At 38.9% G+C, this 22,831-nt stretch overlaps 2 protein-coding genes and 1 long non-coding RNA gene across 3 annotated transcripts in view; 2 read left to right on the top strand and 1 right to left on the bottom strand.

Annotated features, from left to right (window-relative positions):
* LOC112846236 (low affinity immunoglobulin gamma Fc region receptor III-like) overlaps positions 1 to 22,831 on the top strand; it is a 700,124-nt gene that overhangs the window by 566,084 nt on the left and 111,209 nt on the right. The gene's annotated exons all lie outside the window — the stretch shown is intronic.
* LOC102083027 (Fc receptor-like protein 5) overlaps positions 1 to 22,831 on the top strand; it is a 164,335-nt gene that overhangs the window by 10,441 nt on the left and 131,063 nt on the right. Inside the window, exon 8 of the mRNA XM_025905644.1 lies at positions 15,074 to 15,340. Coding sequence (XP_025761429.1) covers positions 15,074 to 15,340 — 267 coding nt within the window. The remainder of the gene's footprint in view (positions 1 to 15,073; positions 15,341 to 22,831) is intronic.
* LOC112846265 (uncharacterized) lies at positions 9,892 to 22,547 on the bottom strand. Its single transcript, XR_003219164.1, has 3 exons — positions 22,460 to 22,547; positions 10,316 to 10,506; positions 9,892 to 10,232 (listed from the first exon to the last, which is right to left on the bottom strand). It is a non-coding gene; the product is annotated as an uncharacterized LOC112846265 (long non-coding RNA).

Consider the following 22,831-nt stretch of genomic DNA (forward strand, 5'->3'; position numbering starts at 1 on the left):
CAGACCACAGTTATCCAGTTACAATAATGAGACCCCCACTCAGGTATCTCCTGGTGAATTTCCACTCAGCATTAACTCTTCTTGGTCTTACATTCACAGTTCAACTGGGGGAGGGTCTCCTAAAATCTACTCCTAACTTTATGACACAGTCAGGCCTTTATTACATCCAGGGCAGTGTCAGTGTCTCTACAATAGTTCTATCCTAGCTAACACATTCCTAAACTCTAAAATAAGCTAAACATTCCTACATGTTCCACAGGGTTCAGTGCTAGGACCAATTCTATTTACATTATACATGCTTCCCCTAGGCAACATCATTAGAAGACATAGCATAAATTTTCACTGCTATGCAGATGACACGCAGCTCTATCTGTCCATGAAGCCAGATAACACACATAAATTAGTTAAACTGCAGGAATGTCTTAAAGACATAAAGACCTGGATGGCCGCTAACTTTCTGCTTCTTAATTCAGATAAAACTGAGGTTATTGTACTCGGCCCTGAAAATCTTAGAAATATGGTATCTAAGCAGATTCTTACTCTGGATGGCATTACCTTGGCCTCCAGTAATACTGTGAGGAACCTTGGAGTCATTTTTGACCAGGACATGTCCTTCAACACACATATTAAACAAATATGTAAGACTGCTTTCTTCCATTTGCGCAACATCTCTAAAGTTAGAAATAGCCTGTCTCAGAGTGATGCTGAAAAACTAGTTCATGCATTTATTACTTCCAGGCTGGACTACTGTAATTCATTATTATCAGGATGTCCTAAAAACTCTCTGAAAAGTCTTCAGCTAATCCAAAATGCTGCAGCAAGAGTCCTGACAGGGACTAGAAAGAGAGAGCATATTTCTCCTGTTTTGGCTTCCCTTCATTGGCTTCCTGTTAAATCCAGAATTGAATTCAAAATCCTGCTCCTCACGTACAAGGTCTTAAATAATCAGGCCGCATCTTATCTTAATGACCTTGTAGTACCATATCACCCTATTAGAGCACTTCGCTCTCGCACTGCAGGCCTACTGGTTGTTCCTAGAGTATTTAAAAGTAGAATGGGAGGCAGAGCCTTCAGTTTTCAGGCCCCTCTTCTGTGGAACCAGCTTCCAGTTTGGATTCGGGAGACAGACACTATCTCTACTTTCAAGATTAGGCTTAAAACTTTCCTTTTTGCTAAAGCATATAGTTAGGGCTGGACCAGGTGACCCTGAATCCTCCCTTAGTTATGCTGCAATAGACGTAGGCTGCCGGGGATTCCCATGATGCATTGAGTTTTTCCTTTCCAGCCACTCACTATGTGTTAATAGACCTCTCTGCATCGAATCATATCTGTTATTAATCTCTGTCTCTCTTCCACAGCATGTCTTTTATCCTGTTTTCCTTCTTCACCCCAACCGGTCGCAGCAGATGGCCCCGCTCCTCCCTGAGCCTGGTTCTGCTGGAGGTTTCTTCCTGTTAAAAGGGAGTTTTTCCTTCCCACTGTCGCCAAAGTGCTTGCTCATAGGGGGTCATTGGGGTTGGGTTTTTCTCTGTATCTATGAAGCGCCTTGAGGCGACTTTTGTTGTGATTTGGTGCTATATAAATAAAATTGAATTGAAATTGAATTGAATTTTCTCCACAAGACGTGCAGTCTACTCTGTGACTGACCACTGTACCTTCCCCTTCGGCTGCAAAGGATATTGGGAAATGTGGTCCTCAATGAAAAAATGCACTAAACACTTTTTCTTGGCAGAAACCCAAATCTATAACCAGCGGCTCCCGATAAACATATGGCTGGAAATAAATCACCCACAATAACCAAAATCTAACCAAAATATGCTGTCATCAAATCAAATCAAATTCAATAAAGTCACAAGAGCGTATCAGCAGAAGCTGAGCTGATTTCCATGGGAAGAAATTTAGAGTCCAAAGAATGTGTGGGCTGGTCTTTGCAGTCAGTGGTGAATTATTAGTGTGTGTGTGTGTGTGTGTGTGGGTGTGTGTGTGGATGCAAGAACGAGTCTCATTTTTACGTTGCTACTATTTCAAGCTTCCCTGTGCAGCTATAATGTGTTTCTCCTCCTGTGACGTCTGGCATCTGACTTTTTACATTAGTAAGAAGTCTTGTGTTTTCTGGTAAATCTGTTGTTATGATCTGTACCTGAGAGAAGAATCATGCAGGATACAGGAACAGAATAATTTAAATGGAAAATGGAAAGAAGTGTAGTAGTTCAATTGTTTAAAAAAATCCCAATATCTATCATATGCACACTGTAACATGTTTTCATTATAGAAAAATATCTTTCTAACAGATAAACCCCGTCCTGTCCTCACTGTGTCTCCATCATGGCTGAGTCCTGGAGCCTCAGTAACTCTGAACTGTGAGGTTGAACATCCGTCTGCAGGATGGAGCTTCTACTGGTATAAAGCTGTTCCTGATCTATCAGAGAAATCCTCCAGTTATGAGCTGCTACCTGATGGCAGTGGGACTGCACAGGACTCCTACATCATTCATGGACAGACACACACAGCAGGATATGTGTGCAGAGCTGGAAGAGGAGACCCAGAGTATCACACTGATCACAGTCAACCAAAGTTTGTCTGGTCTGCAGGTCAGTTTGTTTATTTATTCTATCATTTCAATTAGCTGATGTTAAGATGATGCCACACTGCTCCAGTAACCTTGAGTTTTGGGTTCTTAGGAGACTCTTCTAAACTAAATTGAAAGTCTAGAATTAAAAGCAACTGGTTGAGTTGGAAACAATATGAACTTAGTTTGCTGTTAGAAAACGATGAAGATGGGATGTCCATTAAATTATTTGTTCGTCAACAAACTTGTTATTACTCACATTTACTTCATAAACACACAGAAAGAAATGCCTAGTGGTAGGGAAACCAGTCATGCTAGATTTACTAACAGAAACCACTGTGTGTTTATTAATCCATATATTCTTTTTTCTGTATTGGTAGTGTGTTCAGGATAATTGAAGTTTCTTTAAGTACTCTTCTTGAGGACTATTCAAACAAATGACAAGAAACCTTGCGTAAGAGAGTTGCGTAAAACATTTTTGTTGACTAAAAAAACTCATCTTGTTAAGTTATTAGCACTGACCATCAGAAAATACCAGAAAAAACTAAACTAATATTTAACATTTCTGTACTTTGTCTCTTCACTGCATGTTGTTTCCAGATGTTCATTCAGCAGCGTCTCTCACAGTGAGTCCTGACAGAGTGCAACACTTCACCTCTGACTCTGTCTCACTGACCTGTGAGGGAAACTTCACTGAGTGGAGAGTGAGGAAGTTCTCTGAGGACGGCCGACTGTACTCTGACTGTAGGAGAATGACTGGATCCACATGTAACATCAACACATCAAAGTCAGATACTGCAGTGTACTGGTGTGAGTCTGGATCAGGAGAGTTCAGCAATGCAGTCAACATCACTGTTCACGGTATGTTGATGAGTGATTGCACCAACAACCTGCTATACATCATTGTGTGCGACGAAGAAGACCTAAATATTTTCCTCAGTGGTTCCGAAATTTCCCCTGCCCACTTTATCGCGGTGCAGCGGTTTGTGCATTTCAGTGACCCTACATGTTATGTTATCAGGGGCAATTTACCACAGAGCCAAGTGAGGGGCCAGATGAAGAGCAATTCTGAAAAATCCAATGATGACCAATGAGGATCAAATTTACCTACTTGGGAAGGTTTACCAGGATTCCACCCTGGAGCCAGGTGCTCGAGGGCAAGTATCTGTCAGCCAGGCTTTAGTCTATGAGGAAATGGGCCATATGTGGCATTAGGCCTCACAGATTAGGCCTCATCCCCATCAAAGCTGACCCTCGTCTGTTTGAGTACAGAAACACTGGGGAGGAGTCTGCAGAGGAAGAGGGTTCAGAAATAGACTAACAGAAACAAACAAAAAAACAGAAATTATTAAAGGATGTACAGGGGTTAAGGGGTTAGTGCTGAACAACAGAGTACCCAGACTTCTTGGACTTACTGGGTGGGGTGCTGGAGAGTGTCCATGTGGGTGCTCTGTCATTCTACTGAGGGATTTCAGTGCTCATCATTTAAATCTGCTGTGTGTTCTGCACAATCAGGTGAAGAAATTATCTGAGCTGTCAACTGATTACCAACTGGTGGTGAGTTGCATGAGGTGGTGAGGGAAGATGCCAGACATTCGTCAGGCTAAAGAACAAGTCTTATCAGGTTTGTTAGACCATGGTAGTCCAGAGACAGCTGACAAGTACTGGCAGGCTGAGAGGAGTGTGGCAGTAGCTAAAGTAAAAACTTGTGTGGTACAAGTTCAATGAGACCATGGAAGAAGACTTTTGATTAACCTCAGAGTGATCTTGGCAAACTGTTAGACGTCCCAGGAAGAGGAAGCAGTGTTCTACTTATCCTGTATACTGTGGGGATGAGATGTTGCTGCTGGCTTCAGTTGATGATATAATCAGTCAGTGGAATGAATGCTTTGAGAATCTCTGCAGTCCCAGTGTAATGGAGGTAGAGTTGGGAGATGTGGAGGATAACTCACCCATAAATGTAACTTTTTAACAAGTGAAGCCACTAATATAGTTAAATAATTCTGTCTCTACAACATTACATGGAGGTCTGTGGCAGTGCCTCTTGATTGGCAGATTGGGCTGGTGATTTTACACCCTCCGGCAGACCGGAGAGTGTACCATACTCCAGTCACATTCCTCAGCCCCCCACTCAAGACGCAGAAAATAGGTGTAGAACAAAGAGTGATTTTTTTAGTATTTTTTATTGTTATTATTAGTATTTTATTTTTAAAAGCAAACTAGTCTTTGGACTTACAACCAACATACAAACTAAACAAAGAGCAAGTCATGCAATTCAAATATCACAAATAACGAGGAACATGTGGAAGCACAAAACAGTTCATTCTTTTGTTTCCTCATGGAAGACAACACGCTGCTCAGTAGATCATGTCAACCTTTTAGTACTTACTTAATTATATGACACTTTAGTTAATATAAAGCACAGCATTAAGGTACTTCAAATAACTTCATCTCAACAGCAGCCAGACACTGAACCAGACACAGGTGAAAACAATCAAGAAATTCCTGAGGATAAGGATATTAAATAAAAATAGACAAAGTGCAGGAGATCAAACTATGAATAAAATAAAAGGAAATAAGGTGACTAAATAGATAAAGGAGACTAATTTAACACAGAGAAGACATAGGAGGGTACAGGAATATTTAAAGACAAAAGAAAACACAGAGATAAGACTAAATGTATAGAATGGAAAACACAAGAGGCAACTACTAACTGCTAAATGCAAACCATAAAGTTATCATAACTAAAACTCACTATAGAAATACAATACAGACCAAAAGAGCATTGCTAAAAAGTAAACCATTAAGAAGACGTATGACATATCAGACATGAAATACAAGATAAATATACAAAAGTGACACCGGGGAGGGTTAATAATAACACAGAAATACAAATACTGAAAAGAAAGAACATATCTCAAACATAAATCACTTCACATGAGGCACATTTAGTGAAGAGGTTATATTATAATGTTATATATTTAAATTAAACTTTTCTTTAAAAAAAATAACTCTAACTTTGTGCAATTCATTTTGTTGTTGTTGTTAAGGCTCTTTCCGTTTCTAGTAGTCTGACCATAAATAATGTGATTTGACTGTTTTGCAGATTATGGTCCTATCCTGGTGAGTCCTGTTCATCCTGTGAATGAGGGAGCTTCTGTGAGTCTGAGCTGCTGTTCAAGAGAAAAAATACTTTCTAATGTGATTTTTTATTACAATAACAAAATCATTCAAAATGATACCTGGGGGGAGCTGAACATCTCTGCAGTGTCAAAGTCTGATGAAGGTTTCTACAAGTGTCAGTACTCAGGAAGAGAGTCAGCACAGAGCTGGATGTCAGTGAGAGGTGAGCAAGATAAGAAATGTTCTTTTTATGACCTATTGTAGGTGACCTATTCAGAAATGTTTACAGTAGATATCTTGTCCATTGCACTATAATATGATGTTAAAATGGGATTTTATGTTTTATCATCAATACTTGGTTAACACAAATGCTTAACATGGAAAAAGAATCCCTGGTTTAAGAGCGAGAGCAGATATAAATCCTTGAGAGTTAAAAAAGCTTCTAAGTTCAGTTTATTAAAGTTTAACAGTTCATTTTCCTTATTTGCAGTAGCTGTGTTCAGTTCTTCATTTCCTGTTTGGATGATCTCTGGACTCATTTTTGGAATCGTATTTATTTTCCTCCTGTTCCTGTACATAAAGGTCTGCAGAAAGAAAGGTGAGACTCTTTTTTTTAATTCTTTAAAATATTTAAATAAGCAACATTCCTAAACTGCAATCTGTTTGTAAAAATGTATAATACATAACCATGTAAATGCAAATGTTTATTTTACATTTTAATAAAGGTTCTGCTGATGGCCAGGATGAAAATCAACAACAAGTCTACTCCTCTCTTCTTCATGGTTAGTTTTTCATCTAGTTTAAAATATCCTGATGCTTTTCTCTGCTGCAGCTTTAACACTGTTGAATTAAACAAAACTAAGACAATAATGAAATTTAATAATGTACAACATTTATAAGTAATAACAAATTTTCCAATTTCAGTGTATGTTTGTGTTTACACTGACAACAAAGCTTATCTCATCTTAATATAAATGTTACTGACAATAATACTTGTGTTTACTTTAGTATCACAGACATATGTTGACTCATTTTCTCTGACTTGTAGGTGATCGTTGTGTCTATGAGACAATCAGAGGCTCTGGAAATACTGAAAACGGTACAGTATGAACTTTAATATATAGTTTGTGGAAGCTGTGTGATTAGAACATAACAGTGATTATCATTAAAATCAGTGCTACCATTATCATTTCATTTTTACCAGAAATTGATTACACTCACAATTTTAATGTACTGTAATTACAAACTACGGGCACAAAAAGCATTTAGGTATATCATTATAGCTGAACAGCAGAAATATGTTTTAAAAATGTTTCTCTGATGTTTTGTTTTTATTTATTATTTCTCCATCCATCCACTTCCGCTTATCCTTTTCAGCTGTCTTAGGGTGAGAGGCGGGGTACACCCTGGACAGGTCGCCAGTCTGTCGCAGGCCTAAAGCATAGACAGGTGACAACCAGTCATACTCACATTCACTCCTGGATTCCCACCCATGGGCAATGTAGTGTTTCCAATTAACCTTTCCCCACTAACCATTATATTTCTTTTTGATGTAAAAACATGAATAGAAATATCAGTAGGATTTTTTTTTGATGATGCAAACATTATTAAATCATCGTTATAAGTGAGACAACTTTCTAAAAGGTTCATTAATTACATCTTCATGTAAAGGCTGTCTCGGTGTTTTCATTTTAAATCTTGGTGATTTTCTCTCTAACATTGTACAATTAGTTGGTTAGAAATTATATTATATAGACTTAATACTGTCTGTTATTGCAAATGGATATTCCCATTATTCCCATTGTTATATGTAATATATGTAGTGAATATGTGGTTTTAAATTTAACTTTTGCTGTGTTACAGTAGATGCAATGATCATAATTTTACACATAAGGTCTTCTACATTATCCCAAAACGATTGAAGTATACTAACAGTATCCATACATACTGATTTGAATTTATCATGTAATTTATGTCTAATTTAAATTTACAATACATTTGTCTTTATGGACCTGGAACACTTGGTTATCACTGAAGCAAATAAAGTAGTGATCAGTATGTCGAACTTTTCTGTGCTTCTGGCCCTTTCTTGTGTGATGAGTGTGGTTTTACAATGTATTTTAAGTCTATGATTGACCGTGCATATAACAATAAATAAAGACATGTTTGCTCAGTTTTCTAAGAAAACTGATGACTAATGCACCGGTGCATCACATGGAAGAGAAGAAGACAAAATATGTACTTCATTTATGTTTACTTCTTTCTGGTATCATAGCAGAGTGTGACAAGGCTAAAGTGATGCAGGGACTTCAGTTAAGTAATTTATTCTTCATAAGCTTGCACAATATGGGGAAATTACACTATTTCTCTTTTCTGATGGTGATGACAGTTGCATTTATTGATATTTTACAATATAGTTACACAAAAACCAAGAAATGACTACTTTTACTGTTTACCAATTTTATCAAGATAAATTTGATCAGATTAAAATGTATAAATGTAATGTTTGTGCTGTCTGGCTTCATACAACACGGACATCTTTAACTTTCTGCACAACTTAGGGGATGAAAAATATTAAAATATTATTGCTTCTATTGTTAAATATCTACTATATTACCAAAAAATATTTATTGTCAGCTGATAATGGCAAGTGGTGGAGGAATTTTTCAAACTCTTCCTTTAAAAAAAGCAATCAATTACTGTGAAAACACCTTACAGATTGATTGACTAATATTACTGCTGCATATGTTTACATTTGAGCTCATTTTTAATACTTTATGTTTAATGTCCGGCATCATATTCTACAAATCATATGTTTACAGAGGCTGTCCTGTGAGGACCACATATCTATGATTAAACAAACTGCCCTCATCTTTTCTTTCATTAAAATATATGATTTTAAACATTCAGCTGACTTAAAAAGGTTTAAGTAATGTGTGCAAGGGGCGTGCCCGTGAAACAAAGACAAATACAGTTTCCTATGAGCATGAAAAGAAGCGGACAGTAGCTGACTGTGGCCACAAGAGAGCAGTATTGTAAAGGATGAATGCAAACAGAGAAGGCATTTTATGGCAGTGCTGCATGACATTAGAGGAAAGAGATCACTTTCTTTTAATATCTTTTAGTTTATGTTTTTTTTGTTTTTTAGATTTGACGAATCAAGTACTGCTACAATCTAAAACGTTCAATCATCTGGCGTAAAACGGCCACAGAAAATCATATAAAGAACATCAAATCATGAGTCAAACAATGTGGTGTGATGTTCATTTACACACTGGGAGCAGAGCAGCAAAGCAGGGTTCTTCACTGTGTTTCTGACTTTTCTTATACATCTTCTGTTTCTTCTTGGTCCTGTTAAGTATACAGTCAAAAATCTGAAACTTTAAAGGACCAATATGGGGACTGTGAAAAAGACTAGCATGACTCAGGTTTATGCTTGTGTTTTGTGCTTTTATCTACACGTCCACCTTATAAACAGTCCCAGTTGCTTTGCAACTACTTTTCCAACAACCTCGCACACAATGCTTGACAGTCTGCTTCACATCCGACCTCAGGGACAAACTCTCAAGTTTGGTGGTGCACTTACACCTCTTTTGCTATGTTTGGCTGCAGTTTAACATGTATAAAAATGTGTTTAAAACATTCCTGAATTGTTTGAACATGTTCCTATTTTAATATTAGTTCAGGATAAATCCTCAGGAAGAAGGGAGGTGGAGGGATTTCCTTCATCTGTTCATCAATCTGATCATGAGTGGGAACATTAATTCTGCATATTGCAACAACACTGAAAACACTGTAAAAGATAAACAGAACATATCTAATATGAACAAATATGAAACCCAAATATTCAGGCTTTAAATATGTGATGTATGTGTGGGATCGAGAAAAACAGGTAAATGGACTGAGAGAGGATATGTCTGTGTGTGTGTATGTGTGTGTTGGGTGGGAGGTGTGAATGTGAGAGCAAGTTTGTCTGTAAACTTGCACTCATCATTTCAGGGGTGAATAAAGTTCATCTTGTATCAATGTGTTTGATGTGTCTTTGAAGAATAGCTCAAGCAAAAACATAGCAGCCTGCCTTTCTTGTTGTCACGGCCGGAGGGCCAATATGAGGGAATAGACTCTAATGCAGACACCACTCAGAGACACAGGGACTGAGAGCGAAACAGACATATTATAGAGTGCATGCTGGGGTACAGAGTAAACAGAAATACAAGGAGCACTTGCAAGTTAACCATAAACTTAAGTGGAGCAACATCGTAAACTATGAATCTACACTCAAAATACTCCTTTGGAACACTATGAACTTGAAGTGTAATGTGATTTGTTAACACAACACTTTGAGAATCGCACGTTTACATAAACACAAACTGAGAAATGAGCGGCTAGAAAAATCACTACAGGTACTGTGAGGTGGTCTACGAGGGAGCCTCGGGGCTGTCGTGGACGAGGGTTGGGGACCCGACACTGGGTAACTTCCAGTGCAGGACCCCTGGGGAGAGTCACAGAGGGAAAGGGTGTGACCGAATTCTCACAGTCACTGTAAATGAGGGAAACAGGTGTTAGCTGGGATTTCGAATGCTGATCCAAGGTGTATGTAGTGAATTTGCAAACAGTCTTTACGCAGGTGGAGGCGAAGTATAGAGCGGTAGGTGGTCCAGGTGATGAGAAGAGGCAATCCAGATGATTGAGTCTGTTAAAGTCAGAGTGCTGGGCAGGGAGGCAGGCAGGTGAGCATGAGTGGGAGCTGCGAGTAGACCAGCAACTGAACCATGGCAGGTTATAGCATTGACTCAGTCACATCCAGAGGTTCTCTGTGAGCAGAAAGTACAAAGGTCAAATACATGAAAAATTATGACAAGAAATAACAACTGTGGTGGCCTTGACTAACGAGGGTTAGCAGACAATCTGTCGAAGTGTGATTATGAGCGCTTGTCTTTAGAAACTGGCCGTTCAGGTTGCACCAGTTCACATGATGCAGGATCTCAGGCCTACTGCTGGAAATGAACTAAACGCACACACACACGCACACACACACACACACACACACACACACACGTTGGGCATTCATATCTTTTGGAGACATCTAATCTGGACTCCACTCACCTGACTTTCAGCAATATGCAGACTTTAAAACAAGGGACAGTACAACTCTGGACCTTCTATGCAAACACCAGGGTTACACACATAGCCGTGCCCTCCCCCCAGTAGCTAGATTAGACAAACTTGTCCTGTTAATCCTCAGTATACTCCTGCATGTAAAAGATTTCCTGTTCTGCCAAAAGCAAAACCACAGCAAAGACTATATCTGACATTTTGAGATAAAATATGAACTGTGTTTCAGCCTCTGCTTAACTAATGTGCCCCTACCACGTCCACCACACACGCACACACACACACTTGATTTTTAGTGCTGTATAAGTCAGTAAGCACCACGTGAAAACTATCATTAACTAAATAAAAGAACTGAACTAAATTCAGAAGGTCATACTCTGTACCGAGGATTATTTTTTATTTATAGGCCTTTATTTAGCTCCTCAACAGAAGCTATTTAGCTCATCTGCATCATATATTTGTGCTAAATAAAAATAGCAAGTTGCTTTTTAAGTCCACAGACGTGAATCTCAGATTATCTGGTGATCGCAGAAGTGCTGTGAAAGTACTTAAACTGTAGAGAATAAACTGCTTTATAAATGTGACTTGCAGTCTTAACTTCTAATCGTCATTAAAACTAGAAAAGTGTTGCATACATCTCACTCTGTGGTATCTCTTCTGAACCTGAGGTGTTATTTGATGACGTCCTGAGCTTCTGTCTCTTTAAGGGTTTCCAGAGTGTGAAAAGGGGAAACACTCGCTGCTAAGTGGGTGTGCTCTGTGCTCAGGAATAGCAATTACCCATTTAAAAACATCGTGCCTCTAGTTTTTTTTTTTTTTTGGGGGGGGGTTGGTTTTTTTTTTTTTTCTTTTCATTTTTGTCCTCTTCTTCTGTAAAGAAAATTACAAAGTGTGAAACTTTGGGACTGATGTAGGCACAAAATCTCAAGTTCAGCATGTCACACTTACACCTTTGTCACATGTTTAAAGTTTATTTGATTTCAAAACCATTACCCATGAATACAGCAGCACTTTTAAAGTAACAGATATATAATCTGAGTGAGGGGGCAGGACTTCCTCTTACCTCATGCCTACTTCTAGTTAACGACACTATTTCTGGTTTGCTTGAGCTTGCTCACGCCACGTGGGTGAATTTATCACCAAACTACAATTTCATGTTAAAAAAATCTGCATTAGTGTAGTGAAATACTTTAAATGAGTCAAGTCAAGCTCAGCTTTGTCAGTTCAGATGTATTTTTAGTTTTATAGTTTTATATTGAGATCTACATTTATCAGTTAAAACTTTATTATTTTATGAATCTGTTTTCTTAACTGTTTATAAAGTTTGGAGCCTCTCAGCTGAGAGGTGGGGAACACTCTGGACAGATTTCTTCTTTATTCAGCTAAGATGAAAACTGAAACAAATCTAAAATAGTATAAACACGTCATGCTGTGGTCAGATCTTACTAAAGAGTGTAAGTTCTGTGTAAAAGGAAGGAAGCAGAGAGAAGAAGTTGAAAAAACTCTTTGTTTCCTTCACAGTTCTTTGGTATCTGCTGTGCTGCTGCTTCACTCTCTCTCTTTACAGAAAGTTGTCGAAGTTTTCAGACGTGTCACTGCTGGATGTGAGGATGGGAGCCACTTTGCTCTGTGAGCTGGGCCTATTCTGTGAGTACATCACTGACTTCTATTGTTTGATTCATACTGATCCATAAACATGTTTTAGTAAGAAGAACAGAGCATCAGTCATTTGTACCATTTCAGGTCATGTGATCAAAGGACTCTCATGTTTGTTACCAACATGGTTGTTTGTAGACTGGATTAGATTTTAGTGCAGTGACTCAGATCAGAGTGGAGCTGGTTTAGTTTATCTAACAACGGTTTGTTTCTCCATCAGTGATAATTTGATGCATACAAATCATAGCAGCCACTGGTACAACCACAAGTGTTTGATTTATTTTAGATTTAAGTGTCTTTAGTTTGATAATGTCTGAAGCTTCTGTCTGTATTGTAGTGCTCTGTACGCTCCTCTGCACTGGACACGCTCAAGGTGACTGAACAGTTTTACTTTTTTTTGTTTCTTTGTTTTTTATTTATTCAGTAAAGATTCATCTTAACTGCTGTATCAGTCTTAAGCACTTCACATTTTTGTTTATATTCATTCTTCATCACTATATTTATAATTTTATGAATATAAACACAGTTTGTGTCTTGAATAGTACAATATATATATGAACAATATATGAACATACAGTCACAGATTGTGTCGTGCAGCATAAAAGTGTTTCAGATCGTTAACTTTGTGGTTGTGTTGGATTCTAGATGCTGTGCTAACTATTAAACCCAGCTGGTCCAGTTTTTTCATCGGAGAGTTTGTTACCTTCAAATGTGACATGAATGAAGGAGAAGACACTGACTGGTATTACGAAATCAAGAAGGCTGGTCGAGAATTTGTGCCGTACGACACAGACAAAGACTACAGATTAAAAATTATATCTACACATGACAGTGGTGAATATCATTGCTCTGGTAGCAGCGTGAGCTCACATCATATAAAGAACAGTAATACTGTCTCTATAACTGTATTAGGTAAGTCTTCAGTGACCGACAGCATAAATATATGATCCCTGTTCAATTATCAACTGAATTATAAAATACAGTACATTTAATTAAATTTGTCACTGAAACTTCACCTTTAACCAGGACCACTGTACCTGTTACTTTGTTCACAGTAAAGTCAGTGCTACAATACTCACAGAAATTTGTCATTAGCAGGTGTGTGAGTTTTAACAACAGCAATTATGGATGAAATTAAATTTAATTACATTTCTAAAGGAAAAGAAGAAACATCAAAAGCTTCATGAAGTTTAAAGTGATGATGTTTCTGTTATCTAAACCAAAAAATGAGGAAGAGACATTTTAATCCATCATTTTGTTTTCTTCAACAGAGAATAGACAAACATTTATCTCCAAAAGTTGATTCTGTTCATCTGGACGTAGCGTTTTGTGGGAGAAATGTTTCGTCACTCATCCAAGTGACTTCTTCAGTCTCAGCTGACTGCAGGTTTCCCCAAACCTTATAAACAGTACATTTGCATAATGACTGAAACCAGCCCCCACTGAACAATGGGCTGTGAGGTCAGTTCCTTAATCATAATTATGCAAATTCTCATGACCATTGATCAGCGAACACCATCCCCACTGTCACAGCGGCCAGGGAGGCAGAAGAACAGCACATGAAGAAGGCCCTGAGTAAATGTGATTATCCCAGCTGGACTTTTGTCAAAGCTGGAAAGGCACCTAAAGAAAGCTCCAGCCGATCCAGGAAAGAAGGACAACCGCTGCCCAAGCGAAAACCTGTAGTGATCCCATATGTGTCAGGAGTATCGGAGCAGTTGAGACGCATTTTTTCTAAACACCGGGTCTCTGTGGCTTTTAAACCCCAAAACACGCTGCGCCAAAAATTGGTCCACCCCAAGGATCGGGTCCCCCGACACAAACAGAGTAACATAGTGTACGCTGTTAAGTGCCAGGAGGATTGCCAGGATTTATACATCGGAGAAACCAAACAACCTCTGGCAAAGCGGATGGCACAACACAGAAGAGCAACCTCATCAGGCCAGGACTCTGCAGTTTATTTACACCTACAGGCCAGTGGACACTCTTTCAACGATGAGGATGTACACATCCTGGACAGGGAGGAACGCTGGTTTGAGCGCGGAGTCAAGGAGGCCATTTACGTGAAAAGGGAAAGACCATCTCTGAATCGAGGAGGGGGCCTAAGGGTACATCTTTCGCCATCTTACAATACTGTGATTGCAGCCATTCCCCAACTCTCTGTGAATGGGACTCATGGCCATTGATCAGTGTTCTTTGATCAGTGGGTTTTGGTCAGTGATTGTTGATCAATGGTCATGAGAATTTGCATAATTAAGATTAAGGAACTGACCTCCCAGCCCATTGTTCCTTCAGTGGGCTGGTTTCAGTCATTATGCAAATGTACTGTTTATAAGATTGGGGAAACCTGCAGTCAGCTGAGACTGAAGAAGTCACTTGGATGAGTGACGAAACGTTTCTCCCACAAAACGCTACGTCCAGATGAACAGAATCAACTTTTGGAGATTTGCTTACCTGGATGATTGAGAATGCATCAAGAAGACAAACATTTATGCTGTGCTTATTTAGAGATCAACTAATAAAAATATAAACTTTATTGTTTTTTAGTGTTCATATGTTGTTATAATGAATCACAGATATTTATTTATTTTTCTTCCTCGATCATAACAGCAGATAAACCCAGGGCCACACTGACAGCAGGAACAACAATCATACCAGTAGGGGGCAGTGTGACACTGACCTGCTCTGTGCAGAGCTCTGATGGATGGAAATATGAGTGGTTCAGACGAAACCAAACAACCTCTCCAGTTCAAATCAAAGATCAACAAAACAGAGATATCAGAGTATCTGAAGGAGGAATCTATCGCTGCAGAGGAAGAAGAGGAAAACCAGTTTACTACACTGATAAAAGTGATGATGTCACCATTGAGATAACCTGTGAGTTCAGTAATTTAGTTTGAAATATACATTCACTCATGATTATCAATATACTGTGTTAAGTTTTCTGTGTTGATTTCATGTTTCTATTTGTATCTACTATGAGAAGTCTTCTGTCTTCTTCTGAATCTGTTGTTGTGGTCGGAGCAAGGAGACATTACACAAAGTAATGGAAAGGAGTAATTTACAAACAAAATAAAGCATCATAATGAAATGGAGCAAAAAAAATGCATGCACTGAAAGGATAATATGCATTATAGGCGTGTGTAAGAGGACAGAGTGGAGGAAAGTGAATTACATCAGTATTAACTAGAGATGGCACAATACCACTTTTTTTTATGTCCGATACCGATTCCAATATCATAAATTTGGATATCTGCCAATACTGATATGAATCGGTATCGGCAAATATAGTGTATTTTATAATCAATAAAAAAGTTTTTTTTTAAATATCTTGCTGCATTTTGTATAAGTTCATACTCAAGTTTTAAAAAACAAAACACTAAAGCTATTCTGTTATACCTGTATTCAGAAAATGCACTGCACCCAAAATATTTCATAGTTTAGCAATACTGACCAATCTAATAAACTTAAACCTACTCCATCCTCCCTATTCTGGTATTTTAAAGAGTACTTAGCGGAAATATTAAACAACCTAACTCACAGGGTTGCAAACTCCCGGCAAATAAAATAGGGAACCACCCCCCACCCTCCGCCTCATGATGCTTAATCGACGCAATCAACTTTAATTTAATGCACGTGTAAAACAGCTGCACAGAAATAAATACTTTTTCTACAATAATTAAATAGATTCAACACCTTTCTTCAACAGAATTGCAGACTGCACAGATGGTACCTTCCCAGAGGAAAAAGTTCTATAGGTTACTAGGGTATATTAGACTTAATAGTTACTATATACAGTAATGGACTTCTATACATTTTACATCAGATGAAAAACTTTGGTTGTAAGATTCAGATAATTATTTATTAAAAGCTAGACATGAGAATAAGAAAGAAAAGTCTTTCTTTGTGCCCCCTTTTCCCTGTTAATGCCCTATCTGGCACCCTGGCAAAACTTTGCTAGACCCGCCCCTGCACAGTTACCAGCCGTCAGCTACGTAGAAAAGGATCCTGGTGTAGAAAGTAATGTTAAATCAATTCTAACAACAGCTTATCAAACTTAAACGTGTTGCTGTTGTTTATCCGCTGGTTTCCTCTTTCTGGCACAAAGTGGGCGATAAACAAACAAGCGAGACGGGAGTCGCCACAGAAAAGCCGATCAGCTGATCATTGATCAGTTTCATGATTGAAGTAGCAGCAGGAGAGGGAGGGAGAGAAGAGGCAGTCGCTCTATATATCGGTTGTTAAGCTTAACGTGGGAATGCTTTACAAACATTCAGAGATGAACTTCTCTAGGATAGCTTTCTCGGAGATGGAACGCCACAGCCGCTTCATCACGTGATGCATTCTGCTCCGACGTGCTAAGGTTATGAGCTGCGTTGTACTATGTCGCAAGTTTTTGTGCTTTTGTGATATTTATTTGGATCAGATTACATTTTTTATTTCTCTCCGATATCCGATCCAGTAATTTAGGTCAGTATCGGACCGATACCGATACGTAATATCGGATAGGCCCATCTCTAGAATTAACACAACTGGGACCCTTTTACCGTTCTGTGCTTAGCAAAAAGAAGGATGTACTCATAGGGTGGCATTTTGGTCTTATTGCTTCTTATGTGTTGTTGGAAAATATAGAGGTATACTGATGTTGAATGCTCACAACATCCGGGCAGTGCAATCCTGTGGTGATCACACTGTTGTAAAACCCTTGGTTTACACTAGCCATAGATGGTGTAGCGGCAATCTTCGATCCTTCTTTGCCAATTCTGCAGGACGTAAAGTTTCTGACTTGTGCTTTTGTTAGATCACTTGTATGCCTTTCAGTAGCAAAAAATGAGGCAAATGTAAAAAAGGAAAAATATTTATTTATTCTACACAAACCCGAAAAGTACAAAACAAATGTCTCCAGTAGGAGCTCCATTTACATTTCTATGATATTATATCTGAAACAACTATCACAGCATTGATCAAAAAACTGCTCCTCCATGCCCTGCTTACTAGCCTCACCTTTCGTCACCACATGGTGGCCCACTACACACCGCCTTTATGACACCCCAGATAGCAAGGAAACATTGAAACAATGTTGAGTCAATATCAGGTGACGTCATTGAAGCAACGTTGAAGTGTGACGTTGACCCAACGTCACTCTTGCACCCATTTTTAACGTTGAAACAACGTCAGGTTTTGATGTTGAATCAATGTTGAAACCTGACATTGATTCGACGTTATATTTTCTAACACTGTTGACATTGAAACAATGTCAGATTCTGATATTGAAACACTGTTGAGCTATGGTGTTGATTTTCCACCTCTTTCGCACAGTTGCTTTTTATTGAAAAAAAAAACAAAAAAACAAAAAAGGTCAATAGACATGTATCATTTGCAAAATACTTTATTAAAAGACAAAGTTTCCTATTTACATTTCTATGTTTCACATCACTTTTTATTATTTACTCCAGGATGGGGATGGATGATGTGCGTCCTGCGCGCCACCCGTACGATCTGGAGCAGGGGTGCCCAATCCTAGTCCTCGAGAGCTACTTTCCTGCAGCTTTTAGATTCATCCTTGTTCCAACACACCTGAATCAAATGAATGTCTTGTTATCAGGCCTTTGCCAAACTTGATGGCATGCTGAAGAGGTCATCAAACCATTTGATTCAGCTGTGTTGGAGTAGGGATGCATCTAAAAGATGCAGGAAAGTAGCTCTCGAGGACTAGGATTGGGCACCCCTGATCTGGAGCATATCTGAGCCATTTCTGGACTGCTTGAGCAAAGACCAACTCAGACATAGAGTTCGCCCCTACCTGCTGCGCCAGGCCATCTAGGACAAAAATAGACACACACACAAAAAAACAAAGACAAAAAAAAGGGAATTAGAGCACATGAATAAGCTCTTGTTAATTGTCTTCAGCAGGGAGAAAGTATGTAAACTCCTAGGCTGATAAACATGAAAGTCACCAGGCGGAAATCAGCAAACTGCCGCATTTGATTCCCAAAGAGCTATAAGCTGAAAATGTGATATGTCTTAGCATGGTGTGCCGTGTATCCTTTAAAAAAAAAAGAAAAAGAAAACATGGGGTCCTCGGGCTGTACAAAGTGTACAACCCGAGGACAAAACAAGCCGAAGACCAAAGACTCCATCTCCAGATTAACCGGACATGAAAGTCTTGTTATTAAGAAAGACAAAGTAATATAGCAAAAACCAGACATAGGAAATGTGAAACGCACCCAGCACATCAATTGATCCCTTTATTGTTCACTTTAGGCTAATAAAACTACAATAAATGTTAAAACTTACCAAATATGCATCTGCACAGCGCTGTCTCTTTAAATGCCCTTTTTTGCTTTGTCTGGTCCTTGGTTTTTTTTCCCCTGCCCAGTTGAGTACAGAGGCCAGCTCCTTTGTAATGGCATAAACCATTACATGGCGGACTCGCACCTCCAGTGTGGTCCAGCAGCACCAATCAACGCAAAGCGTCTCACCTATAGACACATTTTATGAGATGGAATTAGCGTGTCTCATGTCTTAAATGTGTATGCAAGTGCTTGTGTGTTTACTTCATGTAATTGATGATAGAAACATGTCATTTAGTTTTCCCTAAAGCCTGATTTTCAAGTCATACAAAGAATAAACCAAAGTACTGGCAGTACAATGTATTTCTATTCCCTTTTGTTGGATATTCATTTGTTAGTTCTTGTAACTGCTAAAAGTGTTTACTAGTTTTTGCCTGTCACATATATTTGTTATACCATGTAAACTGTGAAATTCCAAGATTTTCAAACTTGCCTTGTAATAGTGGCCTCACAGAGTCTCTGGAATCTACAGAAAAAAAAAATCACAACAAGATGACATTCAGGAGTATAAACTGGGTTTTTTTTTTTAGATAAGAGTACAATGACATTGTGATGCAGCTTTAAAGCTTTTTTAAAAGCATACCATCTATAGGGAAGACATCAGACTCTGCATGCTGGCGAGATCGCAAAGCTGTGTCGGTTTGTGCCGGAGTGGCGAAAGGTGCCGGAAGCTGGGTGGGGCATCATGATGGTTGCTATCAGTGGGCTGGGGGGCAGACTGCAGAGTGATGAGGGCTGTTTAGAAAAAGATAATTTTTTAAGTATTTAAGAATACAGACAACTTGTCAAAAAAGTTTCCTCGTGTCAGACACAGATATGTACACAGACACTAGACAGTATTATATTACCTGGTATTTTCACTCGAGGGGCCTGGGGAAACCGTTTTTTTGTAGGCTGCTCATCCTCTGAGTCACTATATGTGTACAGGGGATTTGGTCTAAAGAAAAGAAATTAAAAACGGTCTTAAGTAATTGTAAATATGCTTTTGGCATATTGTTTCCTAAAGTTAGTTTGATTTCTAACAACACACACAGGAAACAGAGACGTGCAAGAAGGTACAGTATGCAATGAATTTTTGAAGTGCACAAGTGTACACGGCTTTGCATTTTTAAAAAGTTTACAAACTTCCACTTTTTGGACTATATTATGTGGTGATATTGCAGTATGCAAGCACCACAGATACGTATAAAAGACAAGATCATAAATTCTTAACAATCAAAGATATGTTTGTGAATAAAAAGGTTTTACTTGTGCTTTCTTTTAAGACTGGTCTGGGTTTCTTCTTCGGACTGAAGGTCAGACGTATCACAGCGTTCACGTGGATATCTCTGAAGACTGCGTTCTGCTTCGTGAAATGTGCCTGGAAATACAAACACAATGTACGGCCAGACATACATTACGTGTGGACAAAAGGTGCAAACGCATAGAAAAATCAGCGGTTTCAAAAATACGCTGGTACGTGTGGACGTAGCCTTATTCATTATTCAAGGCACAAACGGAAAGTCATGTACGCGTGCAACGTACAGTCACGTGGGCATGCTGCGTGAGCATTCAAACTGAGTCTAAAGTTTTCGTGTGCGAATTGAAGCGAGTGCTCTCCAATCATCAAAAGTAACAAAGTCATTGAACACGTTTATACAGTTAACTTTATGTTTATCAATCATATATCACAGATTTAGAATTTTTTGTAGTACTAAGCAACTACAGAGCGAAAGTCTGGGTCAAGCGCCGAGGCGACGGCAAGAACAAAGGAAACCTCGAAGCGTTAAAGCTAGCTTTGTAAGGGAATATAACGAAGAAATTATGAAACAAAAATGTTTTCTTTGTTGATATACTTTGTTCGCAGTGCAATTTATTTGTTGCCGGATTGTAAGAAGTAGACACAATTTCGGGCTCCCACATTTTGTGAGAGCAACGTAAATAACAGTAAAAAAAACTCATTAACGTACAACATTAACGAGTTTTTTTTACTGTTATTCAAATGCAAACATGGAAATAACGAGTAGGGAAAAAAAATCATTCATTCTTACCTTATACTAATCGTGGTGCAGGCCAGTGCAGTGGATGACCTGATGCCTTCTCCGGTCAATTCCGCTGAGAGTAAATCAAATGTCCCGCTCTACTGTAGAAGACAATGAATACCTGGGGGGATGTACCAATGTGAGAGGGGTGCTGCGGAATAGTCCAAGTGATCGCTGCTTTAATTTCCCGGTCAACTATACATAAATTGCACGTAGACACGATTTTTTAAAGTTGGTGAACTAGACCAAGTCATTGATAACAAATGAACAATAAATCTACTTTCTCTGGTACTTTATACCCGATCAGTTGCAGTGCAATTTAATGCTCAACTACAAATCGATGGTTTTTGATGGTGACCGGAGCCGAATGATCGTCAACTATAAATAGACGTTTTCTCAACGTTGTTGTTGTCACCTGGTCGACTATAAATAGATCAAATATCAATGACAAAAAAACAACGGTGAATCAACATCGTTACAACGTCCCTATAGTAAGACCGTCGGTTTACCACAGTATTTCAATGTTGTTACAACATTGGCATTTCAACCCCGACCATATACGACGGTTCGGATGAAAAATCAACATAGATTCAATGTCGTCTTGCTATCTGGGACCTACCAACACTTTACAACAAGACAACAAAACAGTACAAATTTATGGAGCATAATATATTACATTACAACATAAAATAATCCAGATTATAACTAGAATTTACAAAATTTTTATGTCATAATAAAATGCTTAAATATGACCCGATATATTTGAGTAAATATTGGCCTGAATTGTCTAAGCTCCAATATAAGGGGTTCAAAAATCACAACACAAACAAAATAATAAAAATAAAAGGAAATAATTCTCTTCAGAGTGCTTACAGAAACCCTCTTTTAAAGCCCAAGAGTCTCCAGATTACATCAATTCACTTTCCCCTCTAGAATGATTAACACTGTATCACCAACATAGCACAATTTACAATGTTCATAAGGAAATAGTTACAGTTTCTACTAGTCAGTCCCAACAAAAATGTCCTTTGGATATGAAACCATATACAGTCTCTTCTTTGAAGGTGTAACTGTTAGGAACAGGAGACGACTGTGGGATCCTAGTCTGTTAAGATGACCAAAGATACAGCAGCTGGAGTGAGCAATACAGTTTTGGGTCCACAAAAGCAAAGAAAATAGAAACCATAACTTTGTCTCTGGGTGACACTGCGTGGGAAAATCACCAGGCTACGTAAAGGCAATGCTTTCACATACAGCCGAACGAAACGCATACCCTATTCACTCGCTGACTCACTGTGTTCTTGTGTTTGATCCGTAGAATGAGCCCAAACTCAGCCCAGCAACGGGCAACATTAAGTACGGTCACTAAAGCCCTCACAGAGACTCGTTAGCTCCCACCGAGGCGGCTAGCTTTGCTGCCTCGCTCCGAACATTCACTTAACGGCCGAACTCGGCCTAATCCAACTGGAAATGGTGATGGGTCTTAAAGAAAATGCAGCTAAGGTTTACTTTCGCTCCGACTTCCTGCCACCATGCTGTCGGCGATTTCCTGCAGCACCACATGTTGTGGCTAGCGGCTACAAAAAGCCAAGCTTCGCACAAGCAACTTAATTTTGACTGACCTCTCGGATCCCCCTTTTGGGCTCAGCCGAAACGTGAGGCTTCCTTAATGTGGCTGACCGTGACAACATGCGGGAGACAGGTACTTCTCCTCTCCTTGGCTCCACACATACACATGCACACACGAGCGCGTGCGGGTTCTCTGTCTTCTCTTTGATTTCCTCTTGCCTTTCTCAGACAAGCCATTCGAGGCACTATATGGCAGCCCCCGACAATCTACATACCTTTACATTAGTGATGCTAAATTTGATTCGTTTTACTGAATCAAGTTTTAATGAGTCACTCACCAAAGTGAATCGGGTTTTTTGAGTCAGTTGAGTCACTGAGTCAGTTGACCAGAGAGTGCAAAAAATGTACATTTTCACTCAAACTTA

Source organism: Oreochromis niloticus, linkage group LG3, assembly GCF_001858045.2.
Source record: "Oreochromis niloticus isolate F11D_XX linkage group LG3, O_niloticus_UMD_NMBU, whole genome shotgun sequence".
In the NCBI taxonomy this organism is placed as follows: Eukaryota; Metazoa; Chordata; class Actinopteri; order Cichliformes; family Cichlidae; genus Oreochromis; species Oreochromis niloticus.